The sequence below is a fragment of the Pseudonaja textilis genome, chromosome 2 (genome assembly GCF_049901715.1).
Source record: "Pseudonaja textilis isolate UNSWEBS1 chromosome 2, rPseTex1.2, whole genome shotgun sequence".
NCBI lineage: Eukaryota > Metazoa > Chordata > Lepidosauria > Squamata > Elapidae > Pseudonaja > Pseudonaja textilis.
In genome coordinates this window covers 192,721,100-192,742,764 of record NC_141991.1, presented here as the reverse complement: position 1 = coordinate 192,742,764, position 21,665 = coordinate 192,721,100, and the positions used below count along the sequence as shown (strand labels likewise).

Below are 21,665 nucleotides of genomic sequence, written 5' to 3'. Positions count from 1 at the left end.
AGGGACTCCATCTGGGTTGCAGACCTAACTGTCTCTGAAATAACTTGCTGCAAAACTCGCCTACCAAATGAAGCCTCAGCAGAAGCAAATACGTCAATTTTATAATTTCTAATAAATGGAGATGGAGAAGCCCAGGTTGCAGCTCGGCAAATCTCCTCTATTGTAGCTTGGGTCGCCCATGCTGCAATGGTGGCTGCACTCCTTGTGGAGTGAGCGGTAATGCCTTGGGGCACTGGAATCAAGTGAGAGTCATACGACTTGTGATGGTGGCCCTTAGCCATCTACCTATGGTAGAGGATGAAACCTTGAGCCCCAGGGTATTAGGCTGAAAGGACATGAAGAGGGCTTCTGTCTTTCTGGAGGGCGCCGTGCGCTCTATGTAGATGCGTAAGGCTCTTCTTACATCCAAGTGGTGCCATTGGTGTTCGAGCCTGTGTGATGGACGTGAGCAAAAATTTGGGAGCACCAGCTCTTGAGTTCTATGGAATGCCGAATTAACTTTTGGAATTAAGCAGGGATCTGGTTTGAGAACCACTCTATCCGAATGGAAAATGCAGAGATCTTTGCGCACCGATAATGCAGTTTGGAGATTCCTTGGGCAGATGTAATTGCTGTCAGGAAAACTACTTTGTAGGTTAGAAATCGAAGCGTCGTGGTCCTTAGTGGCTCAAAGGGACCTGTAGTAAGGGCCAATAGTACCTTATTTAAGTCCCAAGTTGGATATCAGTGCACTACGTGGGGCATCAAGTTCTTGGCACCATGCAGAAAACTGCGAATGCGAGGGTGATGAGATATGGAGATAAGATCATCCCAAGATATGACTGAAGCCAGGGCTGCCACTTGTCTTCACAGAGTATTGGGTGATAACCCTTTGTTTAGGCCCTCCTGTAAAAATTCTAATAACTGCACTACTGATGGGGAAGTGGGGTCGATCTGAACCCTTTGACACCAATGGCAGAAGCTAGACCAGATGGCCTCATAGATTCGGTTTGTCGAAGGATGTCGAGCCGACTGAATAGTGTGAATAACTTGACTAGAAAGGTGTTCACACCCCCATCCAGACCTGGCACCTATATGAGGGCACAGAGGTCTGTAACTGATAATTAGATCAGTTTAACTGCACTTATTGACTGTGGAATCCAGCAGTTCAAGTCCTCTATCATCCAGTGGACTGGTGGTAGGGACCTCCCCTTTCCAGGTCCCCAAGAAGGGAAACCTTGTTGGGTAACTTGCCTCACAGACAGTAACAATTACTCAGCAAATTTAACCATGTGGCCTTTAAAATGGTGCCTGCCTTGTGGCAGAATGAAAACGAAAGCAGCTATCACCTCCCGGCCTGCTGAAAGCAAAACCACTCAGTGGGAAGGCGCAGGGGCTAATTCCCTGCCCTGAGGTGTTCTGCGGGGAAAGCCTCGTAATAAAAAGGAAAAAAGGCTGCACTTTTAAATGGAAGTTTCAAACCTCGAAGGGACAGAGCGTTTACTCAGCCGGCTGGGAGATCGGAGAGATAAGCCTCCTTGTTTAGAAGTTTAAGGCAGCGTGTCTCTGAAACGAGAGGCTTTTAGTCTCAGGGCAGATTGGAAAGATAAGCCTCCTCGTTTATGAGGCTTTAGCCTCAGGAGGCTGGAACGTAAAAACAAAATAAAAGAAAAGAAAAAACCGAGCAAAATGACTTTTGGAGGTTCCCAGGGGCGTGGTTAGTGACAGAAACTATGGTTTTACCTGACCTGAGAAATAAATCAACTAAATCAGCTAAATCGCCAGTGTTCTGTTCTGACCAGAGAAACAATAACACAACCTGTCTGAAGAAAGGCTGAGCTAAAACTGGGGACGCTAAGGAAGAGTCTCGTGGAGGAGGAGGAGTGTCCTCAAGTTTAAGCCCAGCCTTCCTAGAAGGGACTGAAGCATCTTCCCATCACTTTATGCTCTGAACAGCTCATGGGAGAAACTCATTTCTTGAAAGTGTTATTACTTTGTGACACTGTATTACTCACGATATGTTTGAATTAGGACAATGTACAATGGCAGCTCCTCTACGTTTAAATATGTCCAGCTCTTCATCAGAGAGATAGCACCCATGAGCCATTATAGTCTAAAAGTAAACACAGTAATATCACCTTTACTTATTTGAATTATTTCATTTTGACAATTCAGGTTTTAAAACAACAATTTTAGGATCTATTGTGAAAATCACCATAGCAATAACCCGTAATGCACCAATATTGCTCAACATTTTTAGTAAAATTTTCAGTTTCCCAATTCCTTACTGAAAGGCAATTAAAGTGGCATCCATTTAGGGTTACTAGTTAGATGCTTATATTTAATGCAGTTCCTTCAGATGTTCACATCTGCAGATAAAGTAAATAAACATTCATCTTAATAGGTCCTACCGTATAACCCTTGACAACCACTGCTTACTTCTATGGTAGCAATACACAATGAGCTTAGTGAGAGTTCCTTCTGAACTCATGAATGTGCTATTGATATATTGGAAATTTTCATGCAATTCTTACAATATCATGTGAAAACTGGGAGCAGTTAGAATTTTAAAGTTGTGAGCTTAACATAATAGAACAAGGTTAGATTACAAGGAAAAATATAGGAAGCTTAAAAAAAGGAAAGCATCCTTTTTTAAAAAAAATCTAAAAGTAGTCTACTATGTATTTTAAATGCATTTTTATAAATGGTAGCTAATATATATAAAACATTTAACATTTTGTCAACTACCAAATTATTTGTCTTATTGGGTAAGTACAAATGAACTAAATACAGGCAAAGTACAGAACAATACAAACTCAAGGTTAACCGCACCAAACTTGACTGCAGAAAATACGACTTCAGCAACAAAGTGGTCAATGTTTGGGATACTCTGCCTGACTCTGTGGTTTCTTCCCCAAACCCCAAAAACTTTAACCTTAGACTGTCTACTATTGACCTCACCCCCTTCCTAAGAGGCCTGTAGGGGGTGTGCATAAGCGCACCAATCGTGCCTACCGTCCCTGTCCTATTGGTTTTTTTAAATTTTTCTTATAAGTATCTATCTCATGTATTAAAAACTATATTTATTCTTATACCTGTATCTTGTAAGCGATTGACAAATCAAATAAACACTTAAAATACTTATATATATTTTATATGTTCAGCCAACTGCCAAAGGGATAGAACTTTCTATAACCCTTTGCCACTACCTAGTAATCATCTGAATTTATGAACCCAGAGCTGAATGGTAAATAGCTTCTTGAAATAAACGTTGGGGTTTTTTTAAGTTTGTTTTTCTAACAAAACTAATTTATACACAAGTTTTAAGATCTTTATAAAAATAATGAGATAAAGAAAGGTCAGAACACCAAAAACTAAGCAATGCCCTTTTGTTAGCTTGATCAACATTGATTCTACTTCAACAGTAACTCAACACTTGTAACTCCAAAAGCAGCATTACTCAAAATATTTTCATGATTGGTAAAAATAACAAACCTTGTTTGTAAGTAGCTTATTTTTATCATATAGCTCTGTATAATGTTGATAATGTGGAAACGTGCTTTCTATAAGTCTGACCTCCCCTTTAGACTCACTTATGTGGCTCTGTAAGATGGGAGAAATACAGAGAAAGTGGTCAGTATTTCACAATAATATGAATGTCTCCATACATGCAAGTTATTGAAGCTATTCAATACAAAGCACTTACAAAGTTACATATTTAATGAAAACAATATTTATAAAACTTCATAGCAAGTAAAGTATTATTGACAGTTTTATGGTAAATTAAATTATTATTTGAGAACTTCTTTAGACAAACAATGCCAAAAAAAAATTAAAAACAGAAGAGAAACATTTTGCTTTAACAGATTTTTAAAACCCTTACAAAAATTAATGATATAAAGAACTATGGTAGCATTGCATGAAGCAAAGCTGCTTAATCTAGACCACATTTTGAAAAGTTGGAATATTGAATTTTAGATGTTTAATATGAAAAAAGAGCTTATGGAGCTCCCTCCATAGCTGAGAACAGTATTTTAAAGAGAGATAATATAGACAGCATAGAAGAAGCCTGAATAATGTTGGGCTCCTTCAATGCATAGCAGAATAGTGCTGTGTTTATTCAAGTTTTAAAATATTTCTTCCACGTAATTTTCAATTGGCACACACCAATATTTATAATGTAACTTAATCCTGGGAAACAAAGTTGAAGTAGGTCAGCAGGAAGTCTTTTCAATTTACTGTAAGTGATGAAATTCATGAATCATACTTTACAGAGAAAAAAAGACTACACATTATAATTAAAGACTGAAACAAATGGATATTGAAAAGCAGTGACTTGTGATTTAAGGGATGTAAGAGCAGTACAGGATCATAACAACAACCTATAGAGTCCAGTTGCCATCATAGCAATGCCCCTCTTCATCTGTTGACTTCATATCTGTGTCTTACTTAGCTACTTGCATATTTTCAGTATGGCAAATTATTGCCTTGTGTTGAGTGAAACATGATAGCTATTTAAAAATGCAAGGATTCCTATCAAGTAAAAATATTTCATTAATAAAATTTAATTGCACCGTTCCAATACACTATCGGGGTTTTTTTGTTTGTTTGTTTGTTCTAGGATAGAATGCACATTTGATTGAGTACAGGTAGTTCTCAACTTATAACACATCTCCCCAAGAATGTATTTATTTATTTATTTATTTATTTAATTAATTAATTTTATTTGCCTGCCCATCTCATATCCAACAATATAAAACATTGAAAAACATTAAAAATCATCCATTATAAAAACACAGCAGATTAAAAACATTAACAGATAAAATCAAGGAGAAAAGATGGCAAAGAAGGGAGCCAGAATTTTCCCACTGGGTCCCCAAGCCATCTGGTAGAGCCAGGTCTTGAGGCTCTTTCAGAAAGGTGGGAACCGATTTCATTTCAGGCAATAAGATGTTCCAGAGGGCAGGAGCCACGGAAGAGAAGTGCAGGATCCTGCCAGCCGAAATTCCTTGGCTAACAGGATCCGCAGTATGCCCCCTTTGCCAACACTAGGGGGTCAATCCCATCAGGATGAGGCAGTTCCTCAAATAGACTAGACCCATGCCATGCAGGGCTTCAAAGGTGATGATCAACACCTTGAATGCACCTGGAAGTACATTGGGAACTAGTGCAGCTCACGAAACAGTGGTGTAATATGAGCCACTCTAGGGGCCCTAAGAACTGCCTGCACCACTGCATTCTGCACCAGCTGTAGCTTTCGAATGCTATTCAAGCGTAGCTTATGATCTAGTTTTGAAATTCCAATGGCTGCTAACACACTGTGGTCACATGATCACATTCTGGGTGCATTTAAGGCTTTTTGCATGGCCCTGCAGTCACATGACCATGATTTATGATTTTGGGGATGGGTGGGTAAGAAATTAGCTTTTACTTTTGATTTCTGGCAAAAAAAAAAGCCCAGTGAGTACAATGGGTTCACTTAACCACCACCCTGTTCACTTAATGACTACAGCATTCATTTAATAACCATGGCATTTGCTTAATGATTGGTGCAAAAATGTCATAAAATTGGGTCTGGTCAAATGTTGACTTACTTAATGCCTGGCAATTGAGCCACACCTTGGTGTTTTCAAGGCTCAGACACCAAAAGTCAATTTAACCCCATCAACTATTTGAGATTACAAAAACAAATGCCAAGTCAGATTGAGAAAAGGATGTGTGTGTGTGTGTGTGTGTGTGTGTGTGTGTGTGTGTGTGTGTTCCAGGAAAGGTAAAAGTAAAAGGCCTACAGATGAGAAAGTCAAGATGACACCTGCAAATTGGCAGCTATTACAAGCAGGCAAGGGGACTTTCATTCAATCGCCAGTACCACAACCAATGGTGAGCAGCCTATCCTGATAGGAGTCCTGCCTGGACCTTTACCTGGAGCTCAGAGATTAGGAACAATCACACTGAAAAGCAACTCATCCCAACTAGAATAAAAATGTCTGGGAAAACGCAAAAAGATTGTGTGTTACTTTAAAGCAGGGGTGTCCAACCTTGGCAACTTTAAGACTTGTGGACTTCAACTCCCAGAATTCCTCAGCCAGCAAAGCTGAAGTCCACAAGTCTTAAAGTTGCCAAGGTTGGACACCCCTGCTTTAAAGACTTTGAGAGTTTTGCTTGGACTGAATATCAAAAGATTGAGCATAAAGGTCTCATCATTAAAGACATTCACGTGGCAACGTCGCCTTTCAAGATCCTAGAAGGGGGGAGTGACAATACAGAGCAAGAGCTTGTTGTTGGGGAAGGTGTGTATCGTAATAAAGAATTCTGTGTAGATCTGCTCTGCTGTGGTGTGTGCAATTGTTGGAGAGCAAAGAGCCATTTTCTTTATATTAATAATGAGCTGTTATTTCATAGACTCAACTATCTTTTTCTCAAAGAACCACAAAGTGAACGTTGAATTGTGTTCTTTGAAGTTCTCTCGTGTTTTGTTGCATGAAAGGAAAGAATTAATAATTAATTAATTAATAACAATTAAAGAACCACTTTGGCTTAGTAGTTAGGTCTCAAGGTAGAAGCCAGGACACCGTGAGTTGCAGTCCCACCTTAGGCAAACAAACCAGCTGTGTAACCTTCGGACAATCTCACTCTCTTGGCCCAACTCACCTCACAGGGTTGTTGTTGTGGGGAGAACAGGAGGAAGAAGGACTTATTTGCTGCCTTGACTTATTTATAAAAAAAAGTAATCAAGGCAGGAAATAAAAATAAATAACTCCATTCCCAGCTTACCCAATCCATGAAACTATAACAGTACAAATTTTAAAGCGATATGAATCACAACCTGATAGTAATGAATTCCCATTTCCCACAAGTTAAATGTCAACATAATAGCAATACACCAGTCCTAAGCTCTCGCATGTGGTTTATTTTTCTCAAAGGAAATGTCAGAGGCTGATTGACTCATCAGAGTGCTTTTGAAAGAGATCTATTCTACCTAAAAGACAGGTTAATGGAAAAACAAGGAAAAGGAGCAACACAATGGTATCTAGCATCAAAATAGCCTTCTCAAATTACCTAGAATAGTTTTCTGTTCTCATCTCAAGGCCAGCTTACAAACACAATGGTCTTCAAATGCTGCATCTGAATAGATTCATGCCACTGACTTTTACGTAGGCAGTAGCGTGTATAGTAAAAACACAAGACAACTGCAGCAAAATCTTTCTGGGTGATTCTCCTAAAAAAGTAACCTGCTTCCAGGACAGAGACATGTGGACTGAGGGAGGCTGATGGAGGGAGGACTGAGGAACTGAGGGAGGCTGAGAGGCAGAGTAACCTGCTCTTCTCAACTTGATCACTGGAGCTTCCAGAAGGAGAACTAAAAAAATATAAGTGAATGAAAGGAAGCCCACTGTAACTACATAGCCAAAAAGGCATTAAGAGTTGTTAACCTAATTCTGAGTAGCTTTTTCTCTGATAATATCACACTACTAACTAGAGCATACAAAACATTTGCTAGACCAATACTCAAATACAGCTCATCAGTCTGGCATCCGCATTACATAATGGATATTAATACAGTTGAGAAAGTCCAGAAATATTTCACAAGAAGAGTTCTCCACTTCTCTACTCATAGCAGAATACCTTATGCCACCAGACTTGAAATTCTACACCTAGAAAACATAGAATTATGCCACCTTCGGTCCGATCTAAGTATAGTATATAAAATCATACATTGCAATGATTTACCTGTCAATGAATACTTCAGCTTCAACCATAACAATACAAAAGCACACAATAGATACAAACTTAAGGTAAACTGAACCAAACTTGATTGCAGGAAATACGACTTCAGCAACAGAGTGGTCAGTGTCTGGAATACATTACCTGACTCTGTGGTTTCTTTCCCAAACCCCAAAAACTTTAACCTTAGACTGTCTACTCTTGACCTCACCCCTTTCCTAAGAGGTCTGTAGTGCATAAGTGCACCAATGTGCCTACCATCCATGTCCAATTGGGTTTTTTTTTATTCTTATCCATTTCATGTATTCATAACCATGCTTATACTTATACCTGTTATCTAATACTTGCTTGACAAGTAAAATAAATAAATAAATAAATAAAAGGAGTGTGTGGGAGTGTTGTGGCCCTTCAGCTGCCAGCACTGACTTGTTTGAATAGAGAAAAGACAGTATATACATCTACTTGTGACTGGAAAGCCCTTATGGACTTTTTCTGTTAAAAAAATGAAGTTATGATTGAAGGTTTGAAGATTAGATAGGGCCAGAAGTGGTATTCAGCAGGTTCTGACCAGTTCTGAAAAACAGGTAGTGGAAATTTTGAGTAGTTTGGAGAACTGGCAACTATCACCTCTGACTGGAGATTTTACAGTAGCCTTCCCCTGCCATGCCCACCAAGCCATAGCCACAGAACCGGTAGTAAATTTTTTTGAATCCCATCATTGGATAGGGCAGATTATAAAAAGAGAGAGAGACACACAATTTAACTTTAGAGAGAGAGTATTAGTACTATGAAAACTGCTGGATGAAGAACATTTTAGTAAATACAATAACAAAAGGTTTACCTGTATATGAATATCATGAGTCTCTGCCAGGTTACCAAGGCTACTAAGTAACTCCTCTGTACAAGATAGCCCAAAACGGGGTGTTACTATAGGAAGTATTCTTGGATACTAGGGATATTCAAGTAATAGAACAAATAGACAATAATTATGTGAGCACAACAGCATTTTAAGCTATACCTGTTGCTGCATATGTATCATGTATTAAACCATTATTAAAAGAGGCTTTAAGATCATTTTCAATCCCATTATTATGAAAAAAATAATGTAACCTAGCAAAATAGTGATTATCACTAGTAAAAATAAAGCACCAAGTGTATGCAAATTCAGGCTTTAATTAATAATTATATATATATATAGTGATATTTGATTCTAGAAAGTCTGTTAATTCATACATAGTACAAAATCAATATGTATATAAAACAGTTATTATTTTTATATATTTATAATGATAACTAAATGCAGTCTAAAAGATATACTGTGGGAAGTTATCTAGAAAATGAGTTAAATAAATAAGGCAGAATTGCTATTTGGGGAAAGCACCAGTGATGAATACTTTCCCATCTCTCTATCAAAACAAAATATCCACATAACAAGCCTGTGAAATAAGCCACTGATATGGCCTATTTCATAAAAATGGTTTATAAAAGAGACAATGAAATTAACCTTCATTACATTCACTGAAATTAGTGTTCTTAAGTTCAGAATTCATTCCCGCCAAAAATGTGATTGTAACTGAAGCAACTCTTTGGCTGTCATTGTGGCTACTTTTTTGTTAAAGATAAAGTTTTCTATCTCCTCTCATCACCTGTGGCCCATCCTTTGATCTACACCCCAACATTACCCCAACATTTTAGAAGTCAATCTGAAAATGAGAAGAAAGCTATGTAACGTGAAAGAAAGATTGGTTCCGTACGGAGTCCCACACACAAAAAAAGAAATTGGATTGGAACTGAAGAATAAAATATAAAGACCAGGATAAAACTATAGCTGCATAGTGTTCACATGTAATTAAATGTAGCTGATGTTTAATAATGTTCTCCTTCTAATAGATTAGAACTTTCCGTTTGATTTTCACTTTTGGCAGAGCTTTAAAAACTAACGCAACACCTTCTGTAGACTGATACCATTCTAGGCAAAACATGAGACATCCTATTGTCCTATCTGAATGAGCGCTTATAATCCATGACTTATAGCAGTTATAGGAACAGGAGTTCAATATAAAACATCTAGGCAGTACATGTTTCATATTGCAAGATCATTTTGTTGCATAAAAAACCTAAACATAAGATATAAAGTAATTATATATACTGTTCTATTGAAGAAAACTCAGCTTACTTACTTTTTTCCCCAGTATTCCTTGAACAAATCTGAAAAGATCAAAAAAGGGAGTTAGAAAAAGATGTATAAATGAATGTGCAAGTCTGGTGATCAACCATGAAATCAATTATTATTTCAATTTGATATGCTTCACAAGGGTCTTGACTACAACTTCCAGAATTCCCTGTTACTTTAATTCCCAATATATCCAAGGGATGCCATATTTGGAAAGACTGCAGGAAATCAACACTTCCTGTGGCAGTTAATGAGGCTGTACAAATGTGCACCAGCTAAAGATTTTGATCTTAAATGTGCACAAGCTGTTGATAATTAACAGTAGACAACTGGTTATTACTATGTTTCCTGTGACAACTAAATAGATAACATACAAAATCAAGTGAAAGCATAATTGTATGTTATAGTTATGGGCATATTTTTTAGAAAGTAAAACTGTATCAGCTCTGTATCAGAAAACTGAAATGTTCTATTTTGATAAGCGGCATTTTGTATGGCATAAGTAAGTTTCATCGACAATACCCTGAAAATGTGAATTCTAATTTCAAATCTGTCCTACATTTACTTAATTGATACTATCTCTCTCCCCGCCACAGCTTTTTTAGTAATATTTATCTGCTTTTGAACAATACAGAGATACAAGCTTTGTTCTTAAAATCTTAAAATAGATCAGGTGGGTTCCACAATTATTGCATTGGAATGTCTAATATAATTCTTGAGGTAATTCAGAACTTTGCTCTTTCTAAACTAATTAGAGGTGCCTACAAACATTTCTGGTTATAATGCAGGCTATTTATGAATGTGGCTACTGAAGTCATGCTTCTGTGCAATGCATAAAAATATTTCATTACAACCTACCTAGAAAAATATGTGAACTGGTTTCTTGGCAGAGCATATGGAAGCTTGGTGGTGCTGGCCCCCACAGTATAAACACAAACCATTTGTGCCCCTTTGTGCCTTTTCTGTCAGATGACGGTGAGAATCCCTGATCTACATGAGCTCCTCTGGAGATCTTTTCTCAAGGCTAGGTAAGGACAGCTACACTTGACAAAGATGTTTGCTAGTTCAGTGGGCAGAGATTCTTGTTAGCTCAAGCTCTAGTTTTTGCTGTTGTTAACTATTATAAGACACAGTTGAATTACTTCCTGAATGTCTTGTTAGCTCATCCAGAATTTCATCTGCCAACCTTTCCTGATACTGATTGATAAGTGCTGCTTCTTCATCCAGGCCAGATCTTGGGAGATTAGCTGGAAAGCTCTTACATAATCACCCTTGTTTCAGTTCTCAAATTTTGTCAATGTGTTGTCACAGGGTCAGAACAAATGGGTTTAGATCTGTTAGTTAAATTTAGCAGACATTGAGAAAGGGGCTCTGTTGTGTTAACAATGGTGTGGCCTAGTAGTAACAATTCCAGAATAAACCCACCTTAATGTCTGTTGGAAAATCCTCCCCATGCATGTTCATATATAGATTGAAATATGCCCCACAGGTAAGAAACTGATACAGCATCCCATGAGACTTTTGTAGACAGGCAATAGGAAATTTTCTACAAGAGTGGGGAGTGGTTGCTGCTAAAGTCACTGCTTATGTTGACTGGACTTGTAATGTTTGCATTTGGGCTGTGAGTAAAGCAAGCTGCTGAGTCAGCTGGGTGTTCCCAATGGCAATTTCTCTGTGCTGTTTATTTTTCGCAGTGTGGCTGTTAGTTAAAGTTTCACTCCAAAGTCAGCTCAGGGTTAATGAGACTGGAAATAAACTGTTCTGCTTCTGATTTCAAATACTGACCCACACAAAGTTGCGGTGGTAATTCACAGGCTACTCAAAGTAAAAGAGGTAACTACAACCAAAGCATACAAGTCAAAACAGAGTGTTTGACTAATGAAGAGTGAAGAACACTCCAAAACCACTCCAAGAGCTGGGTGAGGATTGTCAGTCAGTCCAGAGATCAGAATTTTGTGGGAAGAATCCATGTGAATTGTTATGCAAGAGCTAGAAACTAGACAATTGTTTCCAGCAAAGACATGTGTGTCAGGGCTGGGTCTTAAATCAAACTGCAGTCAGCTGCCATTATTCAAGAGATTTGTCCCTTTCTTGGCGACCCCTCTGCTTTGCTTTCCTCTGGGAGGCTCTGGGACGCCTTACATCATTCTTATCACATATATTCCACCATAACTTATTAGTTTTCAAGTTCCCAGCAAATAGCACAAAGTAGTTTCCAATGGAATGCCAATGTGTTAATCTTTCTAAAATCTTTGAAGACATAAATATGTTTCAGGCTTGGGAATCAGGTAAATAGTGGGATATGGTTATGGTTAAAGTTATTGTAGAGATTTATCTTGTCTGCCTTCATAGGGTTTTTATGCTGTTTTATTATTTATTCGGATTGTGCTTTTATATATTGTTAGCTGCTTGGAATTACTAAGGCAAGGTGGGTGACTATATCCAATGAATTAATTGATCGATTGATCAATCAAGCTACACAGAAGTTGAAGAGGAGAAGGATGTTTCTTCACATGAACAGAAATATATGACTATGCTCATATATACATAATCAGCCAGTGCTATCTGAAATACATTGTAAGCAACCAAAATTGCTTAAGAAGGGCAGCCTATAAATAAATAAATATCTTTAATACTTGAACTTTCATAAAAGTGTGGCATTGTTCTGCTTATACCTTTATGTTATCCACACGAGCTTTGAGTTCAGTTCAATGACCTTTAAGATGTTAGAAAAGTTATGTGCCCACAAATGTGTTATATAAGAGCTGTGGTGGTGCAGTGGTTAGAATGTAGTATTGCAGACTAACTCTGCATTCTACTGCCAGCAGTTCCATCCTGATCAGCTCAAGGTTGGCTCAGCCTGTCATTCTTTTGAGGTCAGTAAAATGAGAACCTAGATTGTTGGGAGCAATATGCTGATTCTGTAAAATATTTAGACAGGGCTGAAAGCACTATGAAGCATTATATAAGTCTAAGTGTTATTGCTGTTGCTATTGCTACATCAATACAGGCATCAGTTTCTCTAAAGTTGCTTTTCTTCTTTTTTTCAAAAAATTTGGTAACATTTTTGAGAAAATCCCAAATATTGTGAAATTATTCCTACTGTGGTAGGAGCCTATTAGAAACATTTAAATAGAAACAGATGCCACATGTTAGTCTTTGCTTTAATTTTTGGTAATCCATGTCCTCTTTCTTTCATCATGCTTTAAAAATGTTGCTAATATGGTTCTGCATTATATCCTACAACACCTTGAATATCCAAATACCTATGCAAGGGTCCTCTTTGTAAACTTCAGTTCAGCATTCAATACCATCAGTCCAGACATACTTTTAAATAAATTAAACCAACTAGGGGTACCTGAACACACTTGCAAGTGGATCATAAGGTTCCTAACCGACAGGAAGCAGCAGGTGAAGCTAGGCAGAATCACATCTGATACCTGTACAATTAGCACAGGGCCCCCCCAAGGCTGTGTGCTTTCTCCACTTCTCTCTTCCCTATATACCAATTACTGCATCTCAAGTGATCCATCTGTTAAAATATTGAAGATTGCTGATGACACAACAGTGATTGGTCTCATTTGAGACAACAGCGAATCCGCATGCAGACAGGAGGTTATACAACTTGCCTTGTGGTGTAACCGGAACAAACTGGAACTGAACACACTCAAAACCAAACAAATGGTGGTAGACTTTAAAAGAAACCCTCCCATACTACCACTTCTTACAATACTGGACAACACAGTATCAAGAGTAGAGACCTTCAAATTTCTAGGTTCTATTATATCACATGACCTAAAATGGACACCTAACATCAAAAACATCATCAAAAAAGCACAACAAAAAATGTTCTTTCTGAGCCAACTCAGAAAGCTCAAACTGCCCAAGGAGCTGCTGATCCAGTTCTACAGAGGAATCATTGAGTTTGTCATCTGCACCTCTATAACTGTCTGGTTTGGTTCTGCAACCCAACAGGACAGATACAGACTTCAGAGGATAATTAGGACTGCAGAAAAAACAATTACTACCAACTTGCCTTCAATCGAGGCCCTGTATACTGCATGAATCAAAAAGAGGGCTGTGAAAATATTTACAGACCCCTCATATCCCAGACATAAACTGTTTCAACTCTTTCCCTCAAAATGATGCTATAGAGCAGTGGTTCCCGAAGTGGGCGGTATCGCCCCCTGGGGGGCGGTGGGATGCCTTAGGGGGGTGCTAAGAGGCAAGGGGGCTGGCAGGGGGGCTCTAAGAGATGGCAGGGGGCATTCGAGGTGCCAGCCCTGCAGGTTCACTCATTGACTGTAGCACCGGTCCAGAGCCGGCGCCTCCAATGTGGAAGCAGTGGCACGTTATGTGCTGCCATGGCAGCGTTCAATGCACCATTCCCCTGCCACCTCTTAGTGTCCCCAAGGGGGCCAGCAGAGGGGTGCTAAGAGGCAGCAGGGGGGCGTTCAAGGCACCAGCCAGCCCTGCAGGTTCACCCATTGAGGCGCCAGCTCCGGAGCAATGCTACAGTCAGTGGGTGAACCTGTAGGGCCGGTGCCCTGTCACCTCCTAGCATCCCCAAGTGGGCCAGTAGAAGGGTGCTAAGAGGTGGCAGAGAGCAAATGCGGCCATGGCAGCATGTAACGTGTGCCACCGCTTCCGCATTGGAGGCACCAGCTCCAGAGTAGTGCTAGTCAATGGGTGAACCTGCAGGGCCGGCGCCTCGAACGCCCTCCTGCTGCCTCTTAGCCCACCTCCGCTGGCCCCTTGGGGATGCTAAGAGGCAGCAGGGGCGTTCGAGGCGCTGGCCCTGCAGGTTCACCCATTGACTGTAGTATGCTCCAGAACCGGTACCTCGAATGTGGCAGCACATTGGGAAAAGCCACTGCCACCGCTTTCCCAAAGTGCTGCCGCTGTCGCATTCTGTCTGTCTGTCCATCCGTCCATCCATCCATCCAAAAGGTCTATCTATTTGCCTGCCTGCCTGCCTGCCTGCCTTCCTGCCTACCTCTCTCTCTCTCTCTCTCTCTCTCTCCATCCATCCATCCATCCATCCATGTTCGAACTGCCAGCCCCGCAGGCACATCCGGAAAGTAGAGCAAAGCCAGTCTGAGAGGGAGGAAGGGAGGGAAGGAGGGAGGGAGAGAGAGAGAGAGAGAGAGAGAGAGACAGAGACAGAGACAGAGAGAGCGAGACCTGATGCATCAGATTGAATGAGGCCTAGTTTAGACTGAGGCCCTTTTCCACACTGAAAAATCTTTGCCAGCACATTGAAACCTCTTTGGCTGCTATTAAAGGTTTGGTGGACGAAACATGGTCAAGACTATCAGGAAGCTCTCACATTTTGTTGAGGCTTTAAACAGGATCCATTGGACCAGATCTCCACCCTAAAAGTTACTTTTCCCAATGTATTACAGTGCCAATTCTGAAGAAGGCAAAACTGGTAAATTACAAGAAGAACAGACACACACACACACTCCCTTCTAACCCTGCTGGAGCAGGTGATTGGACTGGAATAGATATATCATTATCTTTCTCCTCCCTCCCTCCTTCTTTATTTCTTTTTCTTTCTGTCCCTTCCTTCCACCCTCCCTTTCTTTGTCCCTTTTTCTTTCTTTCCCTTTTCTCTTTATTTTCTTTCCCTCCTTCTTTTCTCTCTCTCTTTCCCTCTCTCAGGCTCATCCAAAGGATCAGGGGTCGCCAAACTTTTGGACCTCAGGGACCACCAAACTCATAATTTTAAATCCCGGAGACCACTAATATGAATTTTGACTGACGGTGGCTTTCTGGTGTTGGTAGGAGAGAGAGAGAGAGAGAGAGAGAGAGATCTGATCCAACCTCTCTCTCTCCCTCTCTCTCACACACACAGGCAGGGGTGGGATTTAGACCCCTGATCTAAAGCTGTCAAAATTCCAAAAACTGGTCAAGTAGCTCTGGGGAGGCCAGTCATAAATTAGAACACTTGCTAAAAAACTGGTCATAAAGTGAGGACCACTTGTATTTGGTTTGCCAGTCACCTGGCCACGCCCACCCAGTCACTGACCAGCAAGCCACGCCCACCCAGTCATGTGACCAGCAAACCACACCCTCAAATTAGGCCACACCCACAGAAATTTGAATCCCACCCCTGGGTGGGGGGCACCGAGGATGAGTTTGTAGCACCAAGGGGACATTGGACCGAAAAGTTTGGGAACCACTGATATAGAACACTACACACCAGAACAACTAAACACAAGAACAGTTTTTCCCGAAAGCCATCACTCTGCTAAACAAATAATTCCCTCAACACTGTTCAACTATTTACAAAGTGTACACTACTATTACTGTTAACCTTCTCATCACTCCTTATCACCCATCCCCTCCCACTTGTGGCTGTATGACTGTAACTTTGTCGCTTGTTTCCTTACGGTTTATATTGACTGTTTCCTAGTATGATTTGATTGCTTATTGTACTCTATGACTATCATTAAGTGTTGTACCTTATGATTCTTGACTCTTGACGAATGTATCTTTTCTTTTATGTATACTGAGAGTATTTGCACCAAGACAAATTCCTTGTGTATCCAATCACACTTGGCCAATAAAAAGTATTCTATTCTATACAGGAAGAACTACCTGGCTCACCTTTCAGTTTCCTCAATTGATTCTTTGGTGGCTTCCTTGTATTCTGGGAAGCTTTCATTGATATCCATGCAAACTTTACCCACAAATGCCCTCTGGCCAAATTTATCTACAAGATAAGAAGGAGAACAAGATTAAGAATAATTTTCTTGATCCTCATTTTCAACAAGTCTTTTTTTTTAATGCCAATAAATTCTGACATTACAACATACCACACAATTCCAGGCACTCATTTGGAATGGAATAGAAGAGTTCCGTGCACTTCATGATTATCTCTCTGTGTAATTTGTATCCTTTAGTCACACCATTATTACAGTCCCACCCACCCCCAAAAGCATTTACAAAATATAGGATATAACATAATATAGTTACCATTGTGAGATGTGAGTTATAAGTTCCTTAGTTAAAACTTATTTCATCTATACACAGTGTAGATTCTTTTAGAGGAATTGAAAGCAAAACAAAGTATTTCAAACATTGAAAAAAATGCTATATAAGTAGTAGGAAGTAAATAAAAATAACGGTAGAAAAATGCATATTTTATGGAAATATTTTCTCATAAGGATGAAAACTATAAACTTAATTGGGATTTGTTGGTTTGTTTTTGGTGATTAGATGAATTTATGTTAGCTTTTGATACGCAGCTTTCACAGACTAAGAGCAAAGAATAACTATTTTCATATTTAGTTGGGAAGCTTCCCAGATTTATTCACTGCCGTTGAAGCAGAACGTACAGCTTGAATGAGTTATGACTCCAGAAAATAAATCTAGATTCCACTAACCCAGAAACCAAATACAAAATAGTCATGTGGGCGCACAGACATATACTAAGAAAAAAAATATATGATGCCTCATACACTTAGTCCAGGAATTTGAAATCAAAAGTAGTCCTGATTTTCCTTCATGCGTTCTTTTACTGGCAACTAATTTGAGAAGGAAATACACTTTAATTATTGTTATTATTAGATAATTGCACTTCAGAAAGGCTTACCAATCTACTTTTAATCACTGACCAATAAATCCCAATTTATTTTCTGCTAGCCCATTCTAAAAGTTCTTGACAATCTTTCAGTCTTACCTATAATGTCAGCCAGAAGCAAAGCAGCATCTGTGTGAATTGTGGCAAAATAGCAAGCTGTAGTTGTACCATTCTTGAGTGTTCGCCTCTATAGAGGAAAAAAAACCCACACAATTAATTTGTTTCAGGAAAGAATAATGCACTGAATAATGCTACCATTTTCTTAAAAAAAAAAACCTGTCATATCTATATAATCAAGGACAACTGGCAGGACAAAAATATTATTATAGAAATTACAGAAAAAATACCTTTATTATACTACCTCATGTCATCTAATTTTAAAAAAGTCTTAGTGGTGTATTAACATTAACTAACGTGTCCTAGGGTTCTAGCTTTCCTTGGCGGGCATGTTTCTTCCCTTCTGTCTCTTGAGAACTACTAAGGATTCAATTATGGCCTTCAGCAAACAAAGCAGAAACTATTATTCTTTTTCCTGTACAAAGATTTAGTTCAAATTATGCAAAACAAATACGCTGTTTCTTGCCTCCAGTTTAGCATATTGTTAAGCATTATAATTTATTCAATAAATCACAGTGAAACAAATCCACTGTGCAAATATAGCCAGTGATAAATCAGAATAGCTGGTTTATCTCTGTTTAATCTGAATGACTAATATGTGGGTATGTACAGTTTTAGACTCCCATTTTATTTTTTTTCCTTTGTACAACTGTGTTAATTTGTCCTAATTTTTTCCTGAAATTTATGTTTTTACAAATCATATCAACTTGTATCTTGTCTTTTCATATAATGAAGGATTCGATTTCGCAGAGAAAATAGAAGAAAAGCAAAGAAGAGTGTATATTAAAGGGAAGCAGAGTGATAGGATTGGTCATTTTTAAATTGATTATAGAACTAAGACTACGTCGTATTTAAAGGACACTAAGCAGCAAAACTGTGATTCCATTTCTAACCTCTCATTAATCTAATCTATTCAAAGTTGGCACCCTTTTTAAAATCTCACAAATTTCAAAGAGAAAAAAAACTGCATGCCCCGTTTCAGCATTGAGATTAGTTGCACTTAAAAATGGCTATATCATGAGCAGAGATTAAAAATGATGCATGCATCTAATAAGTGTTTCATAAAGTATTTTATCAAAACAACAGTATTATATTTACTTAGCCTTTCCTGTTTTATAAATCAGGTGTAATAACTAGGACATCATCCATATGTATTTAAAGAGTTGAAAACTACTCCATGCAAAACTAATTGTATAAAAATTGATGTCCAGCTGCATAAACATGTATTCATTAAGGCTAGGCAGCATTTTGTATTTAATTCTTCAAAGCTGTTTCAGAAATGGCATGGTATGAGCTCTTTAAAGGAAGCATGCTTTTCCCCCAGAATTCTACAGTTGATCTTTGCCGCTATTTTAAAGAGCTGCAGATGGATGCAGTGTCCGTTCTGCAGTGCTTTCCTGAAATCAAGTCCAAATAATTACTCAAGTTTTTTTATCTTTCTGACTTCAGTGGGACTTCTTCCAAACAACCGAGTTTTGCATTTTATTTTATTTTATTCATCAAATTTATATGCCATTCATCTTACAAACTAAGTGACTCTGAGTGGTTTACAAATCAACACCGTAAAATCCTACAGAAATAGACAAAGTTGAAAAGATGGAAAGAGCACTCTCAAGCCACCAACCACCCCCAGGTTGCGTTCCACTCTTGGGTATCCAGGCTAATTTACAGAGCCAGATCTTAATGTTCTTCCAAAAACCCGGAAAGTGGAGGCCAATTTTAAAGCAATCTTAAGCTTTATTTGCTTATGTTTGAATTATCTAGGACAATTAAACATAGAGGCTTAATTATTCCAGCTTTAGAATAATGTTTATTATACTGTATATTCCAATTGTTCCTGTTTATTGATGTTCAACATGTTGAACCATAAGGAATCAGGAAGATTTTTTTTCTTTGTATGTTTGTATTGAATTAGAAATGAAGAATTCAGAAGAAGAGATAAAGGATTATCAAATTATTATATAAAATTCAGCATAACCTTTCCCAAATAATCTTTTGTATATATAATTGTAAAACATAATAATAGTAGGGAAAGAACCCCAAGATGTTTATGGTGATAAGGAAAAGAGGTACGATAGATGGGACAAACTGACAAGCAGACAGACAGATCTGTCTTACCACAGCTCTAGTGTACACTTCTTCAGCAAAATCAATTTTTTTGAATTCAGCCTCTACTGGATAAGTGGTTTTTTCCAACCATTTCAAAAGAGTCATATTTCCTCGTATCCCTGTAAAGGAATACTGTGGGGCATGGATATGGGCATCAACCAAACCTGGCATGAAGAATTCACTGGGAAAGAAAAGTATGAGAAACAAGCACATCAACTTTCCAATGTTATTATTTTCATTTTATTAAATCCAGTGATTTCAGTAACAGTGATATTAACATCATATATTCATGATGATGTAATCACACAAATGTTGCAGTTACATACAGTACACTATTACATCATGATGATGTCTGACACAAGTGTGTATTTGTGTTATGATATTATCATGTATCATTTTCTTCTGCTTCTTCAGAGGCCCTAATCAAATCTCACCTGGATGTCTTACTATGCTTGTGAAATAATCTTAGCTTGAAATCAAAGCACCTGAAGCAGAGGTGGTATTCAGCCAGTTCTGACCAGTTCTGGAGAACTGGTAGCAGACATTTTGAGTAGTTCAGAGAACTGGCAAATACCACCTCTGACTGGCCCTGCCCCCATCTATTCTCTGCCTCCCCAGTCCCAGCTGATCAGCTGCCTCCCGAGTCCCAGCTGATCAGCTGGGACTCCTTTTGTTGCCCTGCGCAGGAGAACGGAGCTGGAAAGCAAGTTAGTGGGGTGGGGTGGGGAGGGAATGGGGATTTTACAGTATCCTTCCCCTGCCACACCTACCAAGCCATGCCACACCCACCAAGCTACACCCACAGAACCGGTAGTAAAAAAAATTGAATACCACCACTGACCTGAAGACCATATATATATCATAGCTGGTTAGAAAACAGTAGCCTACGGGTGTCCAACCTTGGAAACTTTAAGACCTGTGGAGTTCAACTCCCTGGATTTCCAAGCTGGGGAATTTTGGAAGGTGAAATCCATAAGTCTTAAAGCTGCAGAGATTGGATGCCCCTGAGTGCATCAGGGTGGTTTCAAGTTGAAAAAGAGGCTCTTAGCCAGGAAACAATAGACCTGTATTGTAAGCCTTTCTTATAATTCAGCCTTTCTGGTTAATTTTGCACCCAGAAGCAGTGGATAATGAGAAGTCATAGCAACGATGCTGACATGGCAAATTTTGGATGTTTAAGTGAAGTATGGGGGGGGGTTAGTTTTGCTTCTGCCATTGTTTAGTTCATTGTTATCATTTATGTATATTGTATTTTTTGAGTATCTGGTGCTAATTGATAAGAACACCAATCTTAAACTATTTATCATGGTTTTATAAATCATATAATAATTCCATATGATTTATCTTCTGGTGGCTTTTTATAAACAATTATTAAGAAATCTTATCCAGAAGTCATGCTATCTAAAATGTACTGAAGGACACACAGTGTTTCTTGTGTAACTTCCTTGTTCTTTGTTCTTTCTTTACAGGGCATATCAAGGTGTTTATTTTAAAAAGCTGTTCACTGCTAATGAAGTGAAAGTCACTGCAAACATAAATAAGCTGTCATAGATGCTACATGGATTATGCCCAAAATAAACTGCTTCAATCAAAACGGATGACTTGCACAGTATTTAAGAATTTATTGCAATTATGTTCAGAATTATTATGTACTAGTTTTAGCCCTCTTGAATCCTGCAGTGTAATCATCTGGGTCAGAGTTTCTCAACCTTGGCTACTTTAAGATGGGATGATTTCAGTTCCCATAATTCCTCTGACCGCCATCCATCCATTTTAAAGTTGCTGAGATTGAGAAACGCTGGTCTAGGATTTGCCTAAAATCGTGCTTTCCAGTGGCAAGTTACACTCTGCTCAGTCTGCTGATAGAAGCAATTGTAGTTTGTAGTAGGGCAGCTGAAGAACTTGTCAATACTGTGCAGTAAACTGGGAAATCTCATTGATTTAACATGAGTGTGTAGTAAAAATAATTGTTGA

At 38.7% G+C, this 21,665-nt stretch overlaps 1 protein-coding gene across 2 annotated transcripts in view; it reads right to left on the bottom strand.

Annotated features, from left to right (window-relative positions):
• The window catches only part of GDA (guanine deaminase), a 49,403-nt gene that overhangs the window by 11,321 nt on the left and 16,417 nt on the right, over positions 1–21,665 (bottom strand). For both annotated transcript variants that reach the window (XM_026703800.2, XM_087926729.1), the window contains exons 3-9: positions 19,701–19,872; positions 17,565–17,652; positions 16,490–16,595; positions 9,885–9,912; positions 8,546–8,653; positions 3,475–3,582; positions 1,995–2,092 (exon numbers count right to left, since the gene is read on the bottom strand). In XM_026703800.2, coding sequence (XP_026559585.1) covers positions 1,995–2,092; positions 3,475–3,582; positions 8,546–8,653; positions 9,885–9,912; positions 16,490–16,595; positions 17,565–17,652; positions 19,701–19,872 — 708 coding nt within the window. The remainder of the gene's footprint in view (positions 1–1,994; positions 2,093–3,474; positions 3,583–8,545; positions 8,654–9,884; positions 9,913–16,489; positions 16,596–17,564; positions 17,653–19,700; positions 19,873–21,665) is intronic.